The sequence below is a fragment of the Phalangium opilio genome, unplaced genomic scaffold, assembly GCF_054372755.1.
Source record: "Phalangium opilio isolate 3A_F unplaced genomic scaffold, DU_Popi_V2 ptg000209l_1, whole genome shotgun sequence".
Lineage (NCBI taxonomy): Eukaryota > Metazoa > Arthropoda > Arachnida > Opiliones > Phalangiidae > Phalangium > Phalangium opilio.
Genome location: NW_028324217.1, coordinates 6,625,455 through 6,641,922, shown reverse-complemented (window position 1 = coordinate 6,641,922; position 16,468 = coordinate 6,625,455). Strand labels below are relative to the sequence as shown.

The 16,468-nt window shown below is 37.6% G+C and overlaps 2 protein-coding genes across 5 annotated transcripts in view; one reads left to right on the top strand and one right to left on the bottom strand.

The window, feature by feature from the left end:
• LOC149618727 (multiple inositol polyphosphate phosphatase 1-like) overlaps positions 1-15,482 on the bottom strand; it is a 144,075-nt gene extending 128,593 nt beyond the window's left edge. The window contains exons 1-8 of one of the 3 annotated variants that reach the window (XR_016375515.1): positions 15,301-15,482; positions 14,890-15,170; positions 13,862-14,183; positions 13,681-13,791; positions 12,729-12,857; positions 12,557-12,654; positions 11,001-11,323; positions 8,584-9,607 (exon numbers count right to left, since the gene is read on the bottom strand). Coding sequence is in view for 1 of the 3 variants with exons in the window: in XM_089855615.1 (XP_089711741.1) it covers positions 9,244-9,607; positions 11,001-11,323; positions 12,557-12,654; positions 12,729-12,857; positions 13,681-13,791; positions 13,862-14,183; positions 14,890-15,147 (1,605 nt within the window). In the remaining 2 variants the exon portion in view is untranslated. Of the gene's footprint in view, positions 1-7,536; positions 9,608-11,000; positions 11,324-12,556; positions 12,655-12,728; positions 12,858-13,680; positions 13,792-13,861; positions 14,184-14,889; positions 15,171-15,300 lie in introns of those variants that run through there. The other 2 variants (XR_016375516.1, XM_089855615.1) reach the window with 2 other exon arrangements.
• LOC149618728 (uncharacterized) lies at positions 3,244-6,207 on the top strand. 2 transcript variants are annotated; one of them, XM_089854077.1, is made up of 2 exons: positions 3,244-3,307; positions 3,408-6,207. In XM_089854077.1, exon 2 carries the CDS (start codon positions 3,593-3,595, stop codon positions 5,783-5,785), a length of 2,193 nt encoding a protein of 730 aa, XP_089710203.1. In that variant the 5' UTR covers positions 3,244-3,307; positions 3,408-3,592; the 3' UTR covers positions 5,786-6,207. The 2 variants fall into 2 exon arrangements, with proteins under 2 accessions (XP_089710203.1, XP_089710202.1); XM_089854076.1 differs by having other exon boundaries at positions 3,248-3,307; positions 3,404-6,207.
• Positions 15,483-16,468: the final 986 nt, after the last annotated feature.

The following is a 16,468-nucleotide window of genomic DNA, read 5'->3' as shown; positions in this document are numbered from 1 at the left end:
GCTGAACTCTTTTGAACTCAGGTGTACAAGAGATCCAAAGCGTCTACCCCCTCGATTAAAGATATACAAACTTTCAGGGAACCGAATTTATTGACTATGAAACATTTGTAAATGAAGGAATTTCACTTGTCTTAAGTTTTGTTTTAGTTTTGGTTTGCTTTTTAGTCGCCACTACTGGGACTCCCTTCGAAAGAACGTGAAAAATTTTACATGTCTCCATCTGTTGAATGGTCTTCTCTATTTGTTTTTTTGTTTCTTCAAACTAATACTTTTTGATTTTGAAATTCATCTCTACAAAGATGAAACTTAACGATTCTATAAATATAATTTTTTATATATTTCTGTAAAATTTTGGGGGGCTACGAGCAATATTTTGGTATGGGTGACCATTTATTTTTTACCCCAAACCGGGACGGCTTGTAAACACTAGAAACAAACTAAAATTCGGATTGAAGTAAACACAACTAAGATTTTTCTAAGGGTTGATATTGTCTTTCTTATATTTTTCTGAAACACAGATTTGTTTATGGAGGTCTGGTGATGATTTTAAGCAGGGGCGCCGATCATTGTTTTTCTCAGGGGGCTGGGGCCCAAGGCAACACCAGGGAGCTCAGCCAAAAATTTTAATTCCTAATAGAAAATATGAATTATGATATTATTGAAAAGAAAGTGTGTTTTTATAGGAAATATAGTACTAAAAACCCTCATAGGTAAACCTATTTTAGCTTAAACTATGTAGAAAAATCTCAAAAAAACTAATCGGATTTTACTTTGAAAAGCAAAGCCTATTGAAAATATTATGTTTAAAAATTCAGAGCGAGCGAAGCGAGCTCCGCAATTTCGCTGTCTATAAATTTGATCTCGATGAAAGAGCTAAATTTTGATAAACTTGGCGCCTAACTAACTCTTTTGAAGGTTGTCGTTAAATACGCATTTGCGTTTAGGCATTTTGAATAAAAGAAGACTCACTCGTCACTAGAAAAACTACACAAGTCACCTTGACATTGTTCACAGATTTGAAGAAATATTTAGCAGAATACATAATTACATATACCGCGCGATAATCAAAACTGGGACAATTTCCAGAAAACGGGACTTTTTAGTGTCCCGAGGCATTTTTCGGGGACACCGGGACAAAGTTTAACAAACCGGGACTGTCCCGGCTAAACCGGGACGTATGGTCACTTTAGACCGTATGGTTTACGGATTATTTTGAAGGGGCTAGGTTTGAAATTTGGGGGGGCTATCACTCACAAAAGGCCTAGCGACGCCACTGTAAAAACTGGGGAGGATTCGCGCTACCCTCTACAACTGGCTATTCAAAAGAGAGGAAAAAGAGATAGAAGCAGTCGGTGCGGGCGACGATGATTTCTTTTTGCCCATAGGTCTATTGGTTTCTTCTCAGCTACATGGTATCGTTGGGACTAATAGTTTTACCCGAATAGTAATAGTAGTAGAAGTATTAATATTAATGACTGAAGAGAGGAAGTAAGTAGGGAGTTCGCGACATGTGATTCACGTTGCCACGTAGCCATATATTAGGGAATATTTCGCTAGGATAAAGTTTAATGAAATTGGGTTAGCGAGAGTACGTAAACGGGCTCTGCCCCATTGGACCGAATCGCATTCGGCCGAAACCAGTCCCAATCAACCGAAAAACCCGCACTTTTGGCGGATTCGGTCCAATGGGACAGTCCCATTGGAGCGAAAACCCGCACTTCTCCGGGTTTCGGATTCGGTCCATTGGGACAAGAATGCATGCGCATATACGCCCGATGGAACAAAATTGAATTTAATTCCCGGGAGTGCAAAGATTGCATCTTTATAATAAAATAATGGTCAAAGAAATTGAGCACCATACGCGAACATTCTGTAAAATATTAAGCACCTATTTTAGTTTAGAAGAACCAAATACTTTCAGATCCCCGAAAATTTACATTTTAAAGGAGTCATATTTATCACGTTATCAGCTAATTAATAGGAGAATCTTTTGGAAAAGGTGGCAGCTAACTATTAGGAGAATATTTTGAAAAAGGTGGCAGCTAATTAATAGGAGAATATTTTGGAAAATGTGACAGCTAACTATAAGGAGAATATTTTGGAAAAGGTGGCAGCTAATTAGTAGGACAATATTTTGGAAAAGGTGGCAGCTAATTCGTAGGAGAATATTTTGGAAAAGGTGGTAGCAAATTAGTAGGAGAATGTTTTGGAAAAGGTGGTAGCTAATTAGTAGGAGAATGTTTTGGAAAAGGTGGCAGATAACTATTAGGAGAATATTTTGGTAAAGGTGGCAGCTAATTAATAGGATAATATTTTGGAAAAGGTGGCAGCTAATTAATAGGAGAATATTTTGGAAAAGTTGGCAGCTATATTTTGGAAAAGGTGGCAGCTAATTAGTAGGAGAGTATTTTGGAAAAGGTGGCAGCTAATTAATAGCAGAATATTTTGGAAAAGGTGGCAGCTAATTAATAGCAGAATATTTTGGAAAAGGTGGCAACGAATAATTGGAACCATTGTTTTGGAAAAGGTGGCAGCTAACTATTAGGAGAAAATTTTGGAAAAGGTGGTAGCTAATTAGTAGGAGAATGTTTTGGAAAAGGTGGAAGCTAATTAAAAGGAGCATATTTTGGAAAAGGTGTCAACGAATAATTGAAACCAAACCAAACCAAACCTAACCTAACCTAACCGAACCAAACCTACCCGAAACCAAAATATTAAAATTTTAATTTAAAACTTAAAAATTGATGGAACTACCATTAAGATTATTCTTCATTTTAAGCACAATTTGTTTATTAATTCTAAATACCTTTTGCCTTGAAAGGAATGAAAGTGAGCGTTTTAATTAGTATCACGAAACATTTAATTTTAATATTAAAAAACTACACCACCGAATCGCTGACGGCTATCGTGTTTTAAGTTATATTGATGTATTTTTTAGGGCATATTTGGACGATTGGGATTTCGGTCCATCGGGAATATTGCCATTGGGCTAGATTTTGAAATTCTAGCCAAACATTTTCTGTCGAATGCGATTCTGTCCATTGAGATTCGGTTGAATGGGAACCCCCCACGTAAACGATGTGGTGTTATTATGGGCTGAACCATCTTGTTCTTTAAAAGCACGAAAGACCAGCGTTTTTGAGAAAAGAGAGGTCGATGGCACCGCTCATGCTGCCTGAAGCTCAGTGTTCAAGATAACTATCTCGTGGCTCTCTGTACCAGCCGGCCCAGTCTTATTACGGTGGTCGTGGAGAATGGAGAGTCTTTAGCGTTGCTCTTAGATTGGAAATCTAATTTCTTAGAATTTGTACGTAAATATATTGTAAAAACATTTTAGATCATTGAATGAAATCAAAGTTAGTGTGATTTGACAAGTTCAGTAAGTAAAGCCTTTTTCATTAAGTCAGACAAAAAGTGCTATGGTGTTTAAAGAAGAATCCAGACTCAAGACCAATGGTGAAATATATCACTATGGCCGTTCTTCAAACCTTGACGTTGTTATCTTATCTGAAACCGAGGAGAGACTAATTTGTTGGATGCCAGTTTCATAAAAATATACAAGATCATAAAGTAATTACGATCATTTATTGGAATGTTTCGTCCAATTAAATTCATAAAAACTGAGAAGCCCGACACGGATGAGGTGGAAAATTTGGAAACGCCTTCAAAAGTTTTAGTGAAATGGCCAATCATCATTAAGAACGATGATGACGAGACTAGCACTTCTGAAGAAGCGGATTCGGTTCATCCCCCAGCGGAAAACACTGACAATGTGGAAGAAGTTACTGAGAATCAGGAACAAAGGAAGTTATCACCTTCATTGAATGACAGACAAACACACAACGTTAAGAAGCCCTTTAAATGTGATGTCTGTGGCTTGTCGTTTAATATTAAGAAACTTTTAACAAAGCATAAACTCAGACACTCATCCGAACGCCCATTTAAATGCCAAGTGTGTCAAAAGGCCTTCAAATCAAAAAGTAATTTGACAAAACATCAACTCACACACTCGTCCGAACGCCCATTTAAATGCCAAGTGTGTCAGAAGGCCTTCAAAGGCAAAAAGTACTTGTCACGACATCAACTCCTACACTCGTCCAAACGTAAATTTAAATGCCAAGTGTGTCAAAAAGCCTTCAAATCAAAAAGTTATTTGACAAGTCATCAACTCCTACACTCGTCCAAACGTAAATTTAAATGTCAAGTGTGTCATATGACCTTCAAATGGAAAAAAAATTTGAGCGTTCATAAACTCACACACTCGACCGAAAGGCCATTTAAATGTCAAGTGTGTCAGAAGGCCTTCAAAAGCAAAAAGGACTTGTCACGACATCAACTCCTACACACGTCCAAACGTAAATTTAAATGTCAAGTGTGTCAAAAGACCTTCAAATGGAAAAAAAATTTGAGCGTTCATAAACTCACACACTCGACCGAAAGGCCATTTAAATGTCAAGTGTGTCAGATGACCTTCAAAAGGAAAAATAATTTGACAGTTCATCAACTCAGACACTCGTTCGAACGCCCATTTGTATGTGAAGTGTGTCAGAAGGCCTTCAAAGCGAAAAAGAACTTAGCACTACATAAACTCATACACTCATCCAAGCGTCCATTTAAATGTCAAGTGTGTCGTATGACCTTCAAATGCAAAAATAGTTTGTCAGCGCATCAACTCATACATTCGTCCAAACGCCCATTTAAATGTCAATTGTGTCATATGGCATTCAAACGCAATTCTGAATTGACATCGCATAAAGTCAAACACTCGTCCGAACGCCCATTTAAATGTCAATTGTGTCATATGGCCTTCAAAAGGAAAGTTAATTTGAAGGAACATCAACTCACACACATGTCCAAGTATGATTTGTGTAACTCTAGTTACAAATCACAATATGACCTTGACTTGAAACTTCACAAATGTTCTGAATGCGATAAAACCTTTAAAAGATTGCGGGAACTAAAAAATCATAAGGTTCTTCATTCTTCGGAGCGACCATTTAAATGCGATAAGTGTGATAAATATTTCAAATTGAAATCGAGTCTAAATATGCACGAGGCTACACACTTGGAGGATAAACCATTCAATTGCCAACAGTGCAAGCGTTCTTATCAAACTAAATATTTGTTAAACAAACACAAGAGAGGAGTTCATATGACAACTAAATCATATCAATGCGACTTATGTGACGCTAAATTTAAAAACAAAACCAGTTTAAATCTTCACATAATTGATGTTCACCAGAACGAAAGGCCCTTTTCTTGTGAACAGTGTGGCAAAACCTTCAAAACCCCTTACACGTTAAAGAAACACTCCAAAATTGTGCATACTGATGAAAGACCGTTCAAATGCACGGAATGCGATTCGGCCTTCAAATATGGCCCACATCTGAAAACACATAAATTGTTAGACTGCCGTGCTAAACCTTTGGAGTGTTCTAAATGTAGTCTGTGTTTCCCTTCCGAAACATCCCGTCGTGCACACGAGACATCTAATCATTTGTATGACAAATACTTCGAAACTTCGCGAAGATATAAAAACTGTTCAAGCACTGATGTGAAACCTGTCATTCACGAGTGCTTCATTTGCAAAACCGCGTTTGCAAATGAACACGATTTGTTTCAACATAAAGGAATGAGATGTTCCCTCCAGAACTTCAAATTGCGAGCTTGCCATGTTGCATTGGAAAGGTTATCTCCGAAGCAACTCGCCGAATATGGTGTTTTTTCATATCCACGATTGAGAATCCAGATCGAGGACTTCGTCATTAAAAAGGAACCAGAATAAACACAAGCTATGTTCATGGACGAACCAATACTGAAGGACCGATGGCAGTCCATAGAGCCCCATAATAAGCGACTAAACAACGAATGTTAAGCTTATTTCCCCCTTTTCAGCCCCAAAATGGAGGGGGGTTATGAAAAATACCGAGTCAAATTCCGGAAAAAGCTAGCGCCATCTGGACAAAATAGGACGTTAGATGCTTCCCTCTTTAGAACGTCGATTCCCCCACTATCCGGTTTGCTACTATCTGCCGCTTGAAGGCGAATTAACAAGTATTTTTCAACTTTCTCCCTCTGCCATCCGTCCTTCATATGGTTCGTCCATGCTATGTTATTACTAAATCTCAAAACTTATGAGTAATGTTTTTGTATACTAGGCCTATGCATTGGATCAAATAAAAATAGTACTTCTAATGTCATGAAAAATTGTAGTCTTGGATGATGCCAAATTGTTTCTGTTACCTAAACAGATGAAAGTTTATAGAGAATCCAGATCGAGGACTTCGTCATTAAAAAGGAACCTGAATAAACACAAGCTATGTTATTACAAAATCTCAAAACTTATGAGTAACTAGCTGTTACCCGCGGCGTCGCTCGCGTGTAATAAGAACTTCCATCAAAATGATATAAAGAATGGATAGATTTTACTGATGACTGATATTTTTGTAGCACCCTTGGAGCGAGGGCACTCGGCGTTGCCCGTCAGCCCGTCGGGACATTTTTTATTATTTTTCAAGCGGACATTATTCTATAAAGAAGGGTTTTAAGTTTTTGGCCGCCATTTAAAAAAGATGGCAACAAATCGAACCCGAAAGACCATTCAACCCGCCTATAGGTCAATGGAAACCAGTGTACTAAATATTTGCGAAATCGTTTGAAACGCGCGGACTCTGTTGCATAGAGTAGATTTTTTACATTTCTGGTCGCCATTTTTTAAGATGGCGGCGGATTGGAAAAATCTTTCTTAATACGCGCCTACTACTTATGAGTAACGTTCCTGCAAATTTTCAGCCTTCTAGGGCAAGCGGTTTGGGCTGGGCGTTGATTATCAGTCAGTCAGTCAGTCAGTCAGTCAGGACTTTGATTTATATAGATATAGATGTTTTTGTATACTAGGCCTATGCATATGATCAAATAAAAATACTTCTCATGTCATGAAAAATTGTAGTCTTGGATGATGCTAAATTGTTTCTGTTGCCTAAACAGATCAAAGTTTATAGAGCCGCATTGAACAGGTTAGTTGACGAAAGGAAAGTCTTATAACCAGGTAACAAGTTTTTGAAAATATGTAATTTTCAATGTCATCCACGTTTCATGTGATCTTGAACTTATTCGAGACTTAAAGCAAAGGGTTAGCTAACATAACGTTATCCCTTAAATGAACGTCCTTTTTCTAAATATAAACGGAAAAATATTAAGCAAAAGTATACACGATGTCTTATTACAAAATAATTAGCATTTAATTAGTCTTAAAAACGAGGACCACTGCGCCACCATTGGTTTAGTGGCGTCTGCTAAACTGAACCCTTGCCTCTCTCAGCCTGTGAGAGTTCAACCAATTCCGTAACTGTATAGTAATAATGGATAGACGGGTCTATCTCTATGGAAAAGGCCGTTCTTTTAAGGCATGACGTTATGTTAAAAAAATACCTCACCCATAAGCCCACAAATAGTGTTGTATATGCCAACAGTTACTAACAAATAAAGATCTACCGATCCCGAGTAAAAATTAAACCTGTATAATAATTAAACAAATCAAAGTTAAAATATATTTATAGTACACCAAACGTTCATAAATTAACTAACATAACTTGCAACTAATTAACCTTATCTAGATTTATTTTCCAAAATGGATCAAGTTCCGAAATAATTTCGATGACAATCTAATCTAAAACAGCTGTCAATTGAACAATTGTACTGTTTCGCAGTGGTGCGCGGCACAGTTATCTTAATACAAGTCCGTAAAATCACCGGAATTAAAACAAAATATAAAAACAAATTCAAAATAATGTGCAACAAAAATAAACTTAACATAATTAATTTTTAGCGACAAATTTTCAAGTTACAATATGAGTGTTTTCAAAAGCACCGTATCAAAACATTTTTGGACCCCGTTATGAAAAATAGTTCAATACCATTTTGATTTTCTTCTTCTTTGTCTCGCATAAACTAGTAAGTCTGCATTTGGACTAAAAATTTGCACTTACGCTAAAATAATAAATACAATAATTGCTATTGTACTTATGCTAAAACGAAGCCAGATCATATCCAGTTATATTTTTACTCTAACAAATCGATACCAATATTCAATGACGTCAACCCCGTCGTCTACTTCGTTTGATAATGCATTACAAGTATTATGACGTCACCAATGCATTGTAATGTCTCGAATTTTCACGCTTGGGAGAGGGAAGTTTGATTCTGGAATACCATAGTTGCATAGGTTCATAAGATATGTTCCATAAGTTTGACGCTTCGTAATGCTTGAGACTTACTGAGAGCTAGTTCGAGAACGACGCGAGAATTGACTACACTCAGTTCTGCAGTCCATCTTCCTATTTAGTCTGTACTAAGCCTTTGACAGCGTCTCACCAGGCGTCGCTTTACGAGAATCCAAGACGTTTCACTGCTTTCAGTAACCAGTGACAAACCTATGGAACATATCTTTTGAACTTATGTAGTTGGGGTCCATCCGTAGCTGTTTGAAAATATCAAAACACTTTTCATTGTTGTGCATCATTGAGTGCAACCACCATTGTAGTAGCGAAGGTACGTGTAAATAGAAGTTACTAATTGTTGCACCTAAAACCGAGGGTACTATGGTTAAATTTTCGATCCATACACGGGAATGACCTCTCGTACGTGTTATCGCTACTGAGTTTGGTACTCAAGAATCAAACTTTCCCCACACAAGGTTCAGGTAACGTTTTGATAGTTTAATCCCTTGATTTTTCTAAAAATATTGTGTTTTCTACAAACCCGAAACTAAATGTCAACAACACTGTAATGTAATCATTGCGTTGCTGTTATGACATCACCAATGCACTCACTGGTGGGACACTAAAAAGTGGTCATTAAACGTGGTACCTCTTTAATTAAATTCAGAGAAAATACTCGTGAACTCTATTATGAAAAATTGCTAAACCACGTATACCGTACTGTAGAATGAGGCCCTAATCTCACAAAAAATTTTAGTTCATGAAAATATGAAAGCATGAGCGTATCACAATTTTAAAACTGCTTAAAAAATAACAAAGTATTATAGTACCCTAAGGCATTTTGGTAATAATTATACCAAATTTGATAATAACTACAAGTAACTGTGGGCGTTTCACCATTGCACTAAAATTCATCGGCAAGATAGCGGTTTGGTTATAAAATTAAAACTACCTTTTCAATCTTTAACGAGTCATATATATAAAAACTAATCTCTTATTACGTGTAAATCTCAACTATTTTAAGTTAATGCTCCAATACGCAAACTTTGTTCAAATCGCAAGTGTCCGCGTCTTGGTAAGCTTCCTCGAATTCCTTGAAAGAACATAGTTCGTTTGAGCATCCCTTAATTTTCACTGGTTTTTCGTTGACGAGGGTTTCGATTTTGAAATTCTGATCACCGTCGCATTTATACAAGGTAAAGGCGATGTTCGCCATGAAGGGGCAAATGAGACTAGATTTCCATTTGCGATCGCTGGATGCGCAATAATTGTCGGCCAGGAGTGGTTTGTCGTCTTTGAAAAGTCCAAAGGCGCTTAAAATCTTTTTCATGGCTCCCGCGTGTGAAAACATCATGTAGGCATTGGGATGTTCACCTTGTTTCGCAAGTCTATGGACAAAATCGAATCAATATGTTAAAATATTATATATATTTGCGAACTGTGTTCTATATACAAAGTCGCAATCTGAATTTTGACCAAACTGTATCGTTGATATCAGTAAGCAATTTACGTTATGGATATTTAACGTAAAACCATGGATGTAGAATGCCCGTGAGGAAATTTCTTTTCAGGCTAGAGGATAAACAACTGCTTATCTCTGACAGTGACAGCAGATTATTCGATACATACTCTGTCTGAAAAAAGAAATACTGATTGTCAGTGTCTAAAATCTCGAGATTTTAAATCCTGAAATCAGAATTTCTTTCGTCTCTTGTCAGCACGCGCAAAGCCACGAATGTAGGACATAATCCCCCCATTTGAGAAGAAAAGGACATAATCCCCTCAGGTAGGAGACAAAATCCCCCGGACAATTTCCCCCCGAATGGACGCCGAAGACAAAATACCCCCAGCCCCAGGACAAATTCTCCCCAGCCCCAGGACAAATTCCCCCCAGCCCCGGGACAAATTCCCCCCAAACTGTGTTCTTCGGAAGAAAATAAATGTAAAAAATAATATTTTGGAAAAGGCGTACCATTGTTACAATATTTCCAAAATATTACGATCCGAACCGAACCGAACCAACCCAACCCAACCTAACCTAAACCTAAACCTAAACCTAACCTAACCTAACCGGGGATTATGACCGGGGAATTTTGTCTAGAGCGTAGGGGGATTTTGACTAGAGAATAGGGGGATTTTGTCTACAGAGTGGGGGGATTTTGTCTTGATAGGGGGGGGATTTTGTACTCTTAACTTGGATGGGGGGAAAATGACCGGGGGATTTTGTCTTGAGAGAGGGGGGATTTTGTACGTTTTTAAAAATGGGGGGATTATGACCGGGGGTCTTTGTCTTGGGGGTATTTAGTCCGTATACCAATAATTTACCGTCGGAGATAGGAAGTTGTCTACAAATTTCTTCACGCGCATTCTTTCTTCATGGTAAAACACTGCAAAGCGAGCATAGCGATTTCTATGTCTGGTCAAACGCAATCTCGCTAAACCGGCTTTAAAATGCCAACCAGTTGGATGGTTGAACCGCAAATATTTTAGCAACTTTAATCAAAATCCCTGATTTGTGGAAATTCTTAAAATTCCCTGACTTTTCCTGGTTTTCCCTAACCTATTGCAACCCTGCTTAAAACACCCAGAAAAGGCCAGAATAGCTAGTTTGTTTATAAATTTGGTTTGCTGAATGCTGGGCAATTTCCATGAATAGCCCGGGGCCCCAATGATGACCATCAAACATGAAATAATGAAACCTAAGCTACCCTATTCCTGTTTCTGTTTGGGACTTTTATGTATTGGAAATAGCTGAATTTTACAAAGCAAAAATATCCAGACCTGAATTGGTTCAGTAGATCCTTGACAAGAGGACACGCTTGTCGGTAATTTCGCTCTGGGCCGCCATAGCCATCACTGTAATAATCATTTAGGTCCTCCAAATATTCAAATACTTTAACGTCGCTTTCGGAAAAGATGTGGCACCATACAGATTTTCCATCAATGGCGTACTCAAACTGACAAGTTCGGAGCATCATCTTGACTTGATCAGTAGTAACGTTGAAACCAAGTCTTTCCGTAATTTGATCTAACGTTGTGTTCATGGCATTTGATGTCAAAAACTTAAGCTCTTCCTCCGGCTTTGTTTTCTTGTAATTTTTATTCTGGATTATATAGTTTGCAAGTAAAGAAACGAGTATGTATGTGTCATGTGTCATATGTGATATTGTTAATTTAACTATACATCTATTTAAAATTCCCGCGTTCTCCTAGTTTTTTATTACTCTTTTATTGTGACCATTAGTTTAATCTACTAAAAGCGATCCAAATTTCGTCGTCATGGTCCCCGCGAGATCTCTTCCAGCAATCCCATATATTTCAGACACATAGTTTAGTAAATATACATCGAGTACGGAAACCAAGGATGATGGGGGGGCATGCGTAATCTGAGGGAATTCCGCGCGCTAACTGTGGAACGACTCAGGTCTGGCAGGACGCTAGAAATAGGGGAGGAATACTCGGAAAAATGGCGGGCTATCTACGTCAGATGAATCAGGAAGACCGCCCGCCATTTTCCCTCGCATTTCTCCCCGATTTTTTAGCATCCCACTGGACCTGAGCCGTTCCACAGTTAGCAGGCCGATTTCTCTGAATACGCATCCTCCCCCCCCCCAATGATCAGTGTGGAAACGATGGTCAAGTTTTAAAATATGACCAAACGCACCCAAGAAAACGCGTCACCGAAATTAACTAAAGTATAAATTACCTCGTTAAGTGTTTTAGGAAAATAATTCAGGCGTTTCTGTTACCTACATTATACATACGTCAAAGGGAGCTAATTCCCTCTTTTATTTGTGACCATTACTTTAGGTACTAATTTGCAAAAGTTGGCCTAAATATAAACTACGAATTTTTAACCATTAAAAAGAAAACTCCAAAATTTCCCTTACTTATAATCAAACTATTATATAGGTAGTTCTACTAAAAGCTATAAAATTTTCGTCGTCATTGTCCCCGCGATATCTCTTCCAGGCATACCATTCATTTCAGAAACATGGTAGATATAAATCGAGTACGGAAACAACTGTCAAAGTTTTTAAATTGGCACCAAACTCACCCAAGAAAACTCGTCACCGAAATTAACTAAAGTATAACTTACCTCATTGCGTGTTTTAGGAAAATAATTCAGAGGTTTTTATAAGCAAATTTTTGTTACGTACATTTTGTTCATACTAAGACGGGAGCTAATTTCCGCACTTTGTCTATATCTACTCTGTCGAGAAGCAGACGACGAAAAGTTGACGAATTTTAAGTTTTGACAGTTACATTCTGGCTAAGACACTGAAGGAAGCCCCGATTCCGCGTCTAATGTTGTTAAATTAGTTAATTATTCATACCTTCTTTAATTTTGAGTCGCAATCCTTATGAAACCGTAGAATTTCATCATCAGCAGCCGAATTTGTTGAATCAAACTCCTTATCATCGAGTCTCTTTCCTGAAAGGTAAAAATTCAAATTATTCTTAACCCTAATTCCTAAGCCTAAGCCTACTTTTTCTACTGCTACTAACCAAAAACTCCTTCAGCAAATTCGACCGCTGTTTCTTTGGTTCTATCTTGACTTGTATATCGAAATTTATATAAATTACCATTATATGGTGCAGAAAATAGTGTAGGATACATTTTTCTAAAGTTTTCACCTAAAATAGGAAATAATTATTAGTCAAACCTAAACCATTAAATATAGAGCGATCTCATTTGTGACGTCAGTGCCTAAGTAAAACGTCACGGGCTTAGCTATGGGCCCCAGACTTAGAAATAGCACACGTCCACTGGTCCAAAACCAGTTTATTAATTGCTTGGACTAGTTTTTTAATTCAAAAAGTGGGGGTTACTGGTCCTCAGGACCAGTTTATTAATTGCAAATCTATAGGAGAACAAAGGCTGGGACCAGTCCTTAGACCAGTTTATTATTTAAGACACTAGGGGGGTCACTGGTCCCAAGCAGTCTGGGAAATAAGGATATTTTTTAAACTAGTCCTTGGGACCAGTGACCCCCTAGTGTTCGAAATAAAAAAGTGGTCTCCGCAGTAATCCCAGCCTTTGTTCTCCTATAGATTTTCACTTAATAAACTGGTCCCGAGGACCAGTAACCCCCACTTCTTGAATTAAAAAACTAGTCCAAGCAATTAATAAACTTGTTTTGGACCAGAGGAAGTGTGCTATTTCCCAGACTGGTCCCAAGGACTAGTTTAAAAATTATCCTTATTTCTAAGTCTGGCTATGGCAGTGGCGGCCATGTTTGGTACCACTTTGGTTCTATAGAGTGCTGTCAGAAGCGCCGGTGTGACGTCACCCATGCTATTTTCCCATAAAGAAAAAACGGTAACTGTCATGGCCGCCCATTGCTAAAGGCAGACTCGAGACGTTTAACCTTGGATCTAACGTCACAACTGACAGCACTCTATGGACAAATAGCATAGGTGACGTCACACTAAGGCTACTGTTGGGGGCAAAACTTACCGAGTTTTTTTGATTGACTTTTGCCTGATTCTGTTATATGATTATCATCTTCTTCTTCCATTTGAAGTGTCCATTTTTCAAATTCTTCTTTTGTCGTATTACAAAGCTTTGCTTCAAATATTTAAATAAATTAAATATAAAGCTCTAGGCCTAGAATTTTATTAATTTATTTTGCTCTTACAATTTTCAAAATTGTTTAAAATATTTGAACGTAATTTTGGTAATTCTATTAACATTTCTACAATATCCTCGTCATCGGGATAACGCGTTGCGTGTCGACTAACTAAATAAAGCTCTGTAGGTTTACAAGAATCTCTTTCTTTGGGCTTTCCTTCACTCTCTAACTCTCCCCTCCCTTCAAAATAATCCGTTTTTGTTCCGTAAAATCGGTAAAACGTTGATTGATTGCATGAAACAACGCCTTCGCTTAAACAATTATCTTTGGAAGGTTTGTTTAAAATTGACGCTACAATGATAGCCGCTACAAGAAGTGCTAAACAAATCTGTTAAATAATTAATATATAATTAATTAGGTTTAGTTTCTTTATTCATAGCCCACTTGATCACGCTGGCTGCACGCGCTATAGAAGCCCGCTCAATCGACCCTAAGAATGAGAATAACATATAATAGGTTCGGTCTAAAATTCAAACCAGTCTGGTTTTATTTTAACATGGGCGTCTATGGGAGGGGACCAGTTTTATCAACGTTTTTGACAATATTAGTGCATCTACTGGTTCAAATCTCTTGAATTATTAATGAGACGTGTATTGAAAGGTTTGATATCATCCTGTAAAATTTAAAGTCTTCAGCTATAATAGTTTTTTTTATAAAAAATAAAAATCATCCTTCAATTTCTCTACTACGTGATGATTTTTATTTTTTATAAAAAAAACTATTATAGCTGGAGACTTTAAATTTTACAGGATAATATCAAACCTTTCAATACACGTCTCATTAAAAATTCAAGAGATTTGAACCAGTGGATGCACTAATATTGTCAAAAACGTTGATAAAACTGGTCCCCTCCCATAGACGCCCATGTTAAAATAAAACCAGACGGGTTTGAAAGTTTAGACCGAACCTATGTGACGCGCCGCATTCGCGAGTTAACATGTAAAAAAAATCGTTTGGACGGGCTTCTAGAGCGCGTGCAGCCAGCGTGCGTGATCAAGTGGGCTATGCTTTATTTAAGAGATTTTAAATCTTACAGCAGTTAGACAAATGAAAAAAGTTTTCTTTCGGCAAACGGTATGAACCAAGTCTGCCATTATTAAATCTGAATCCTTAATTGAACTGTTATCTTTTTGTAACCTAGTTCTGTCAGATCTTCTTCGGTTTATTGGTGACGAGTCGTCAGTTTTATGATCCAATATTATATTTCGTCTTTTATTTCGTTGCTTTAGAGATTCAGAATGACCTTTCGTTCGTTTTGATAGCGGGTGAAATATAGAGTTCTCCATTATCATTGGCACGTAGAGTTATATAAAACCTTTAAATAAGGCAAATATTGTTCGGTTATCAATGAAGATTAGATGATAGTGGAGCAAATAGTTGCTGATTAGCGAGAAATTAAGTTTATGTTATGATTGTGGACGTGGTTGAATAGCAGTTACGTTTACCAGGTTTAATCTTTGGAAATATAGCTGATAAATTCGGTAATATAAATAATGATTTAAATATGTATGATATATAATATAATATATTAATTTGAAATAAATAATTTTTATTAAACAAAATTTAAATGAATCCCTTCCTTTTTATCATCGCATCAAAACAAACGACACGGCTTCATCGACAATGTTGTGTCGACTGCTTATACTAAAAATCGATTCGCCGGTTTTATTTTAGTCGTCTGCTTTATGATTTTAAAATAACAGGAGTAGAAATAAGCATTTTGCGATATATTCCAAGGATTTGACTTGAGTAATGTGTGACGTTTTTGGGTATAGAACGGCCTTAAAGGAAAGTTTCGGGAATAGTACGGCCTTAAAGGAAAGGTTCGGGTATAGTACGGCCTTAAAGGAAAGGTTCGGGTATAGTACGGCCTTAAAGGAAAGGTTCGGGTATAGTACGGCCTTAATGGAAAGGTTCAGTTATAGTACGGCCTTAAAGGAAAGGTTCGGGTATAGTACGGCCTTAAAGGAAAGGTTCGGGTATAGTACGGCCTTAAAGGAAAGGTTCGGGTATAGTACGGCCTTAAAGGAAAGGTTCGGGTATAGTACGGCCTTAAAGGAAAGGTTCGGGTATAGTACGGCCTTAATGGAAAGGTTCGGGTACAGTACGGCCTTAAAGGAAAGGTTCGGGTATAGTACGGCCTTAAAGGAAAGGTTCAGTTATAGTACGGCCTTAAAGGAAAGGTTCGGGTATAGTACGGCCTTAAAGGAAAGGTTCAGTTATAGTACGGCCTTAAAGGAAAGGTTCAGTTATAGTACGGCCTTAAAGGAAAGGTTCAGTTATAGTACGGCCTTAAAGGAAAGGTTCGGGTATAGTACGGCCTTAAAGGAAAGGTTCAGGTATAGTACGGCCTTAAAGGAAAGGTTCAGGTAAAGTACGGCCTTAAAGGAAAGGTTCGGGTATAGTACGGCTTTAAAGGAAAGGTTCAGGTATAGTACGGCTTTAAAGGAAAGGTTCAGTTATAGTACGGCCTTAAAGGAAAGGTTCGGGTATAGTACGGCCTTAAAGGAAAGGTTCGGGTATAGTACGGCCTTAAAGGAAAGGTTCGGATATAGTACGGCCTTAAAGGAAAGGTTCGGGTATAGTACGGCCTTAAAGGAAAGGTTCAGGTAT

Bases quoted from the DNA above. Each gene is read 5' to 3' on its own strand.
- LOC149618728 (XM_089854077.1), top strand. From the start codon at position 3,593: ATGTTTCGTCCAATTAAATTCATAAAAACTGAGAAGCCCGACACGGAT.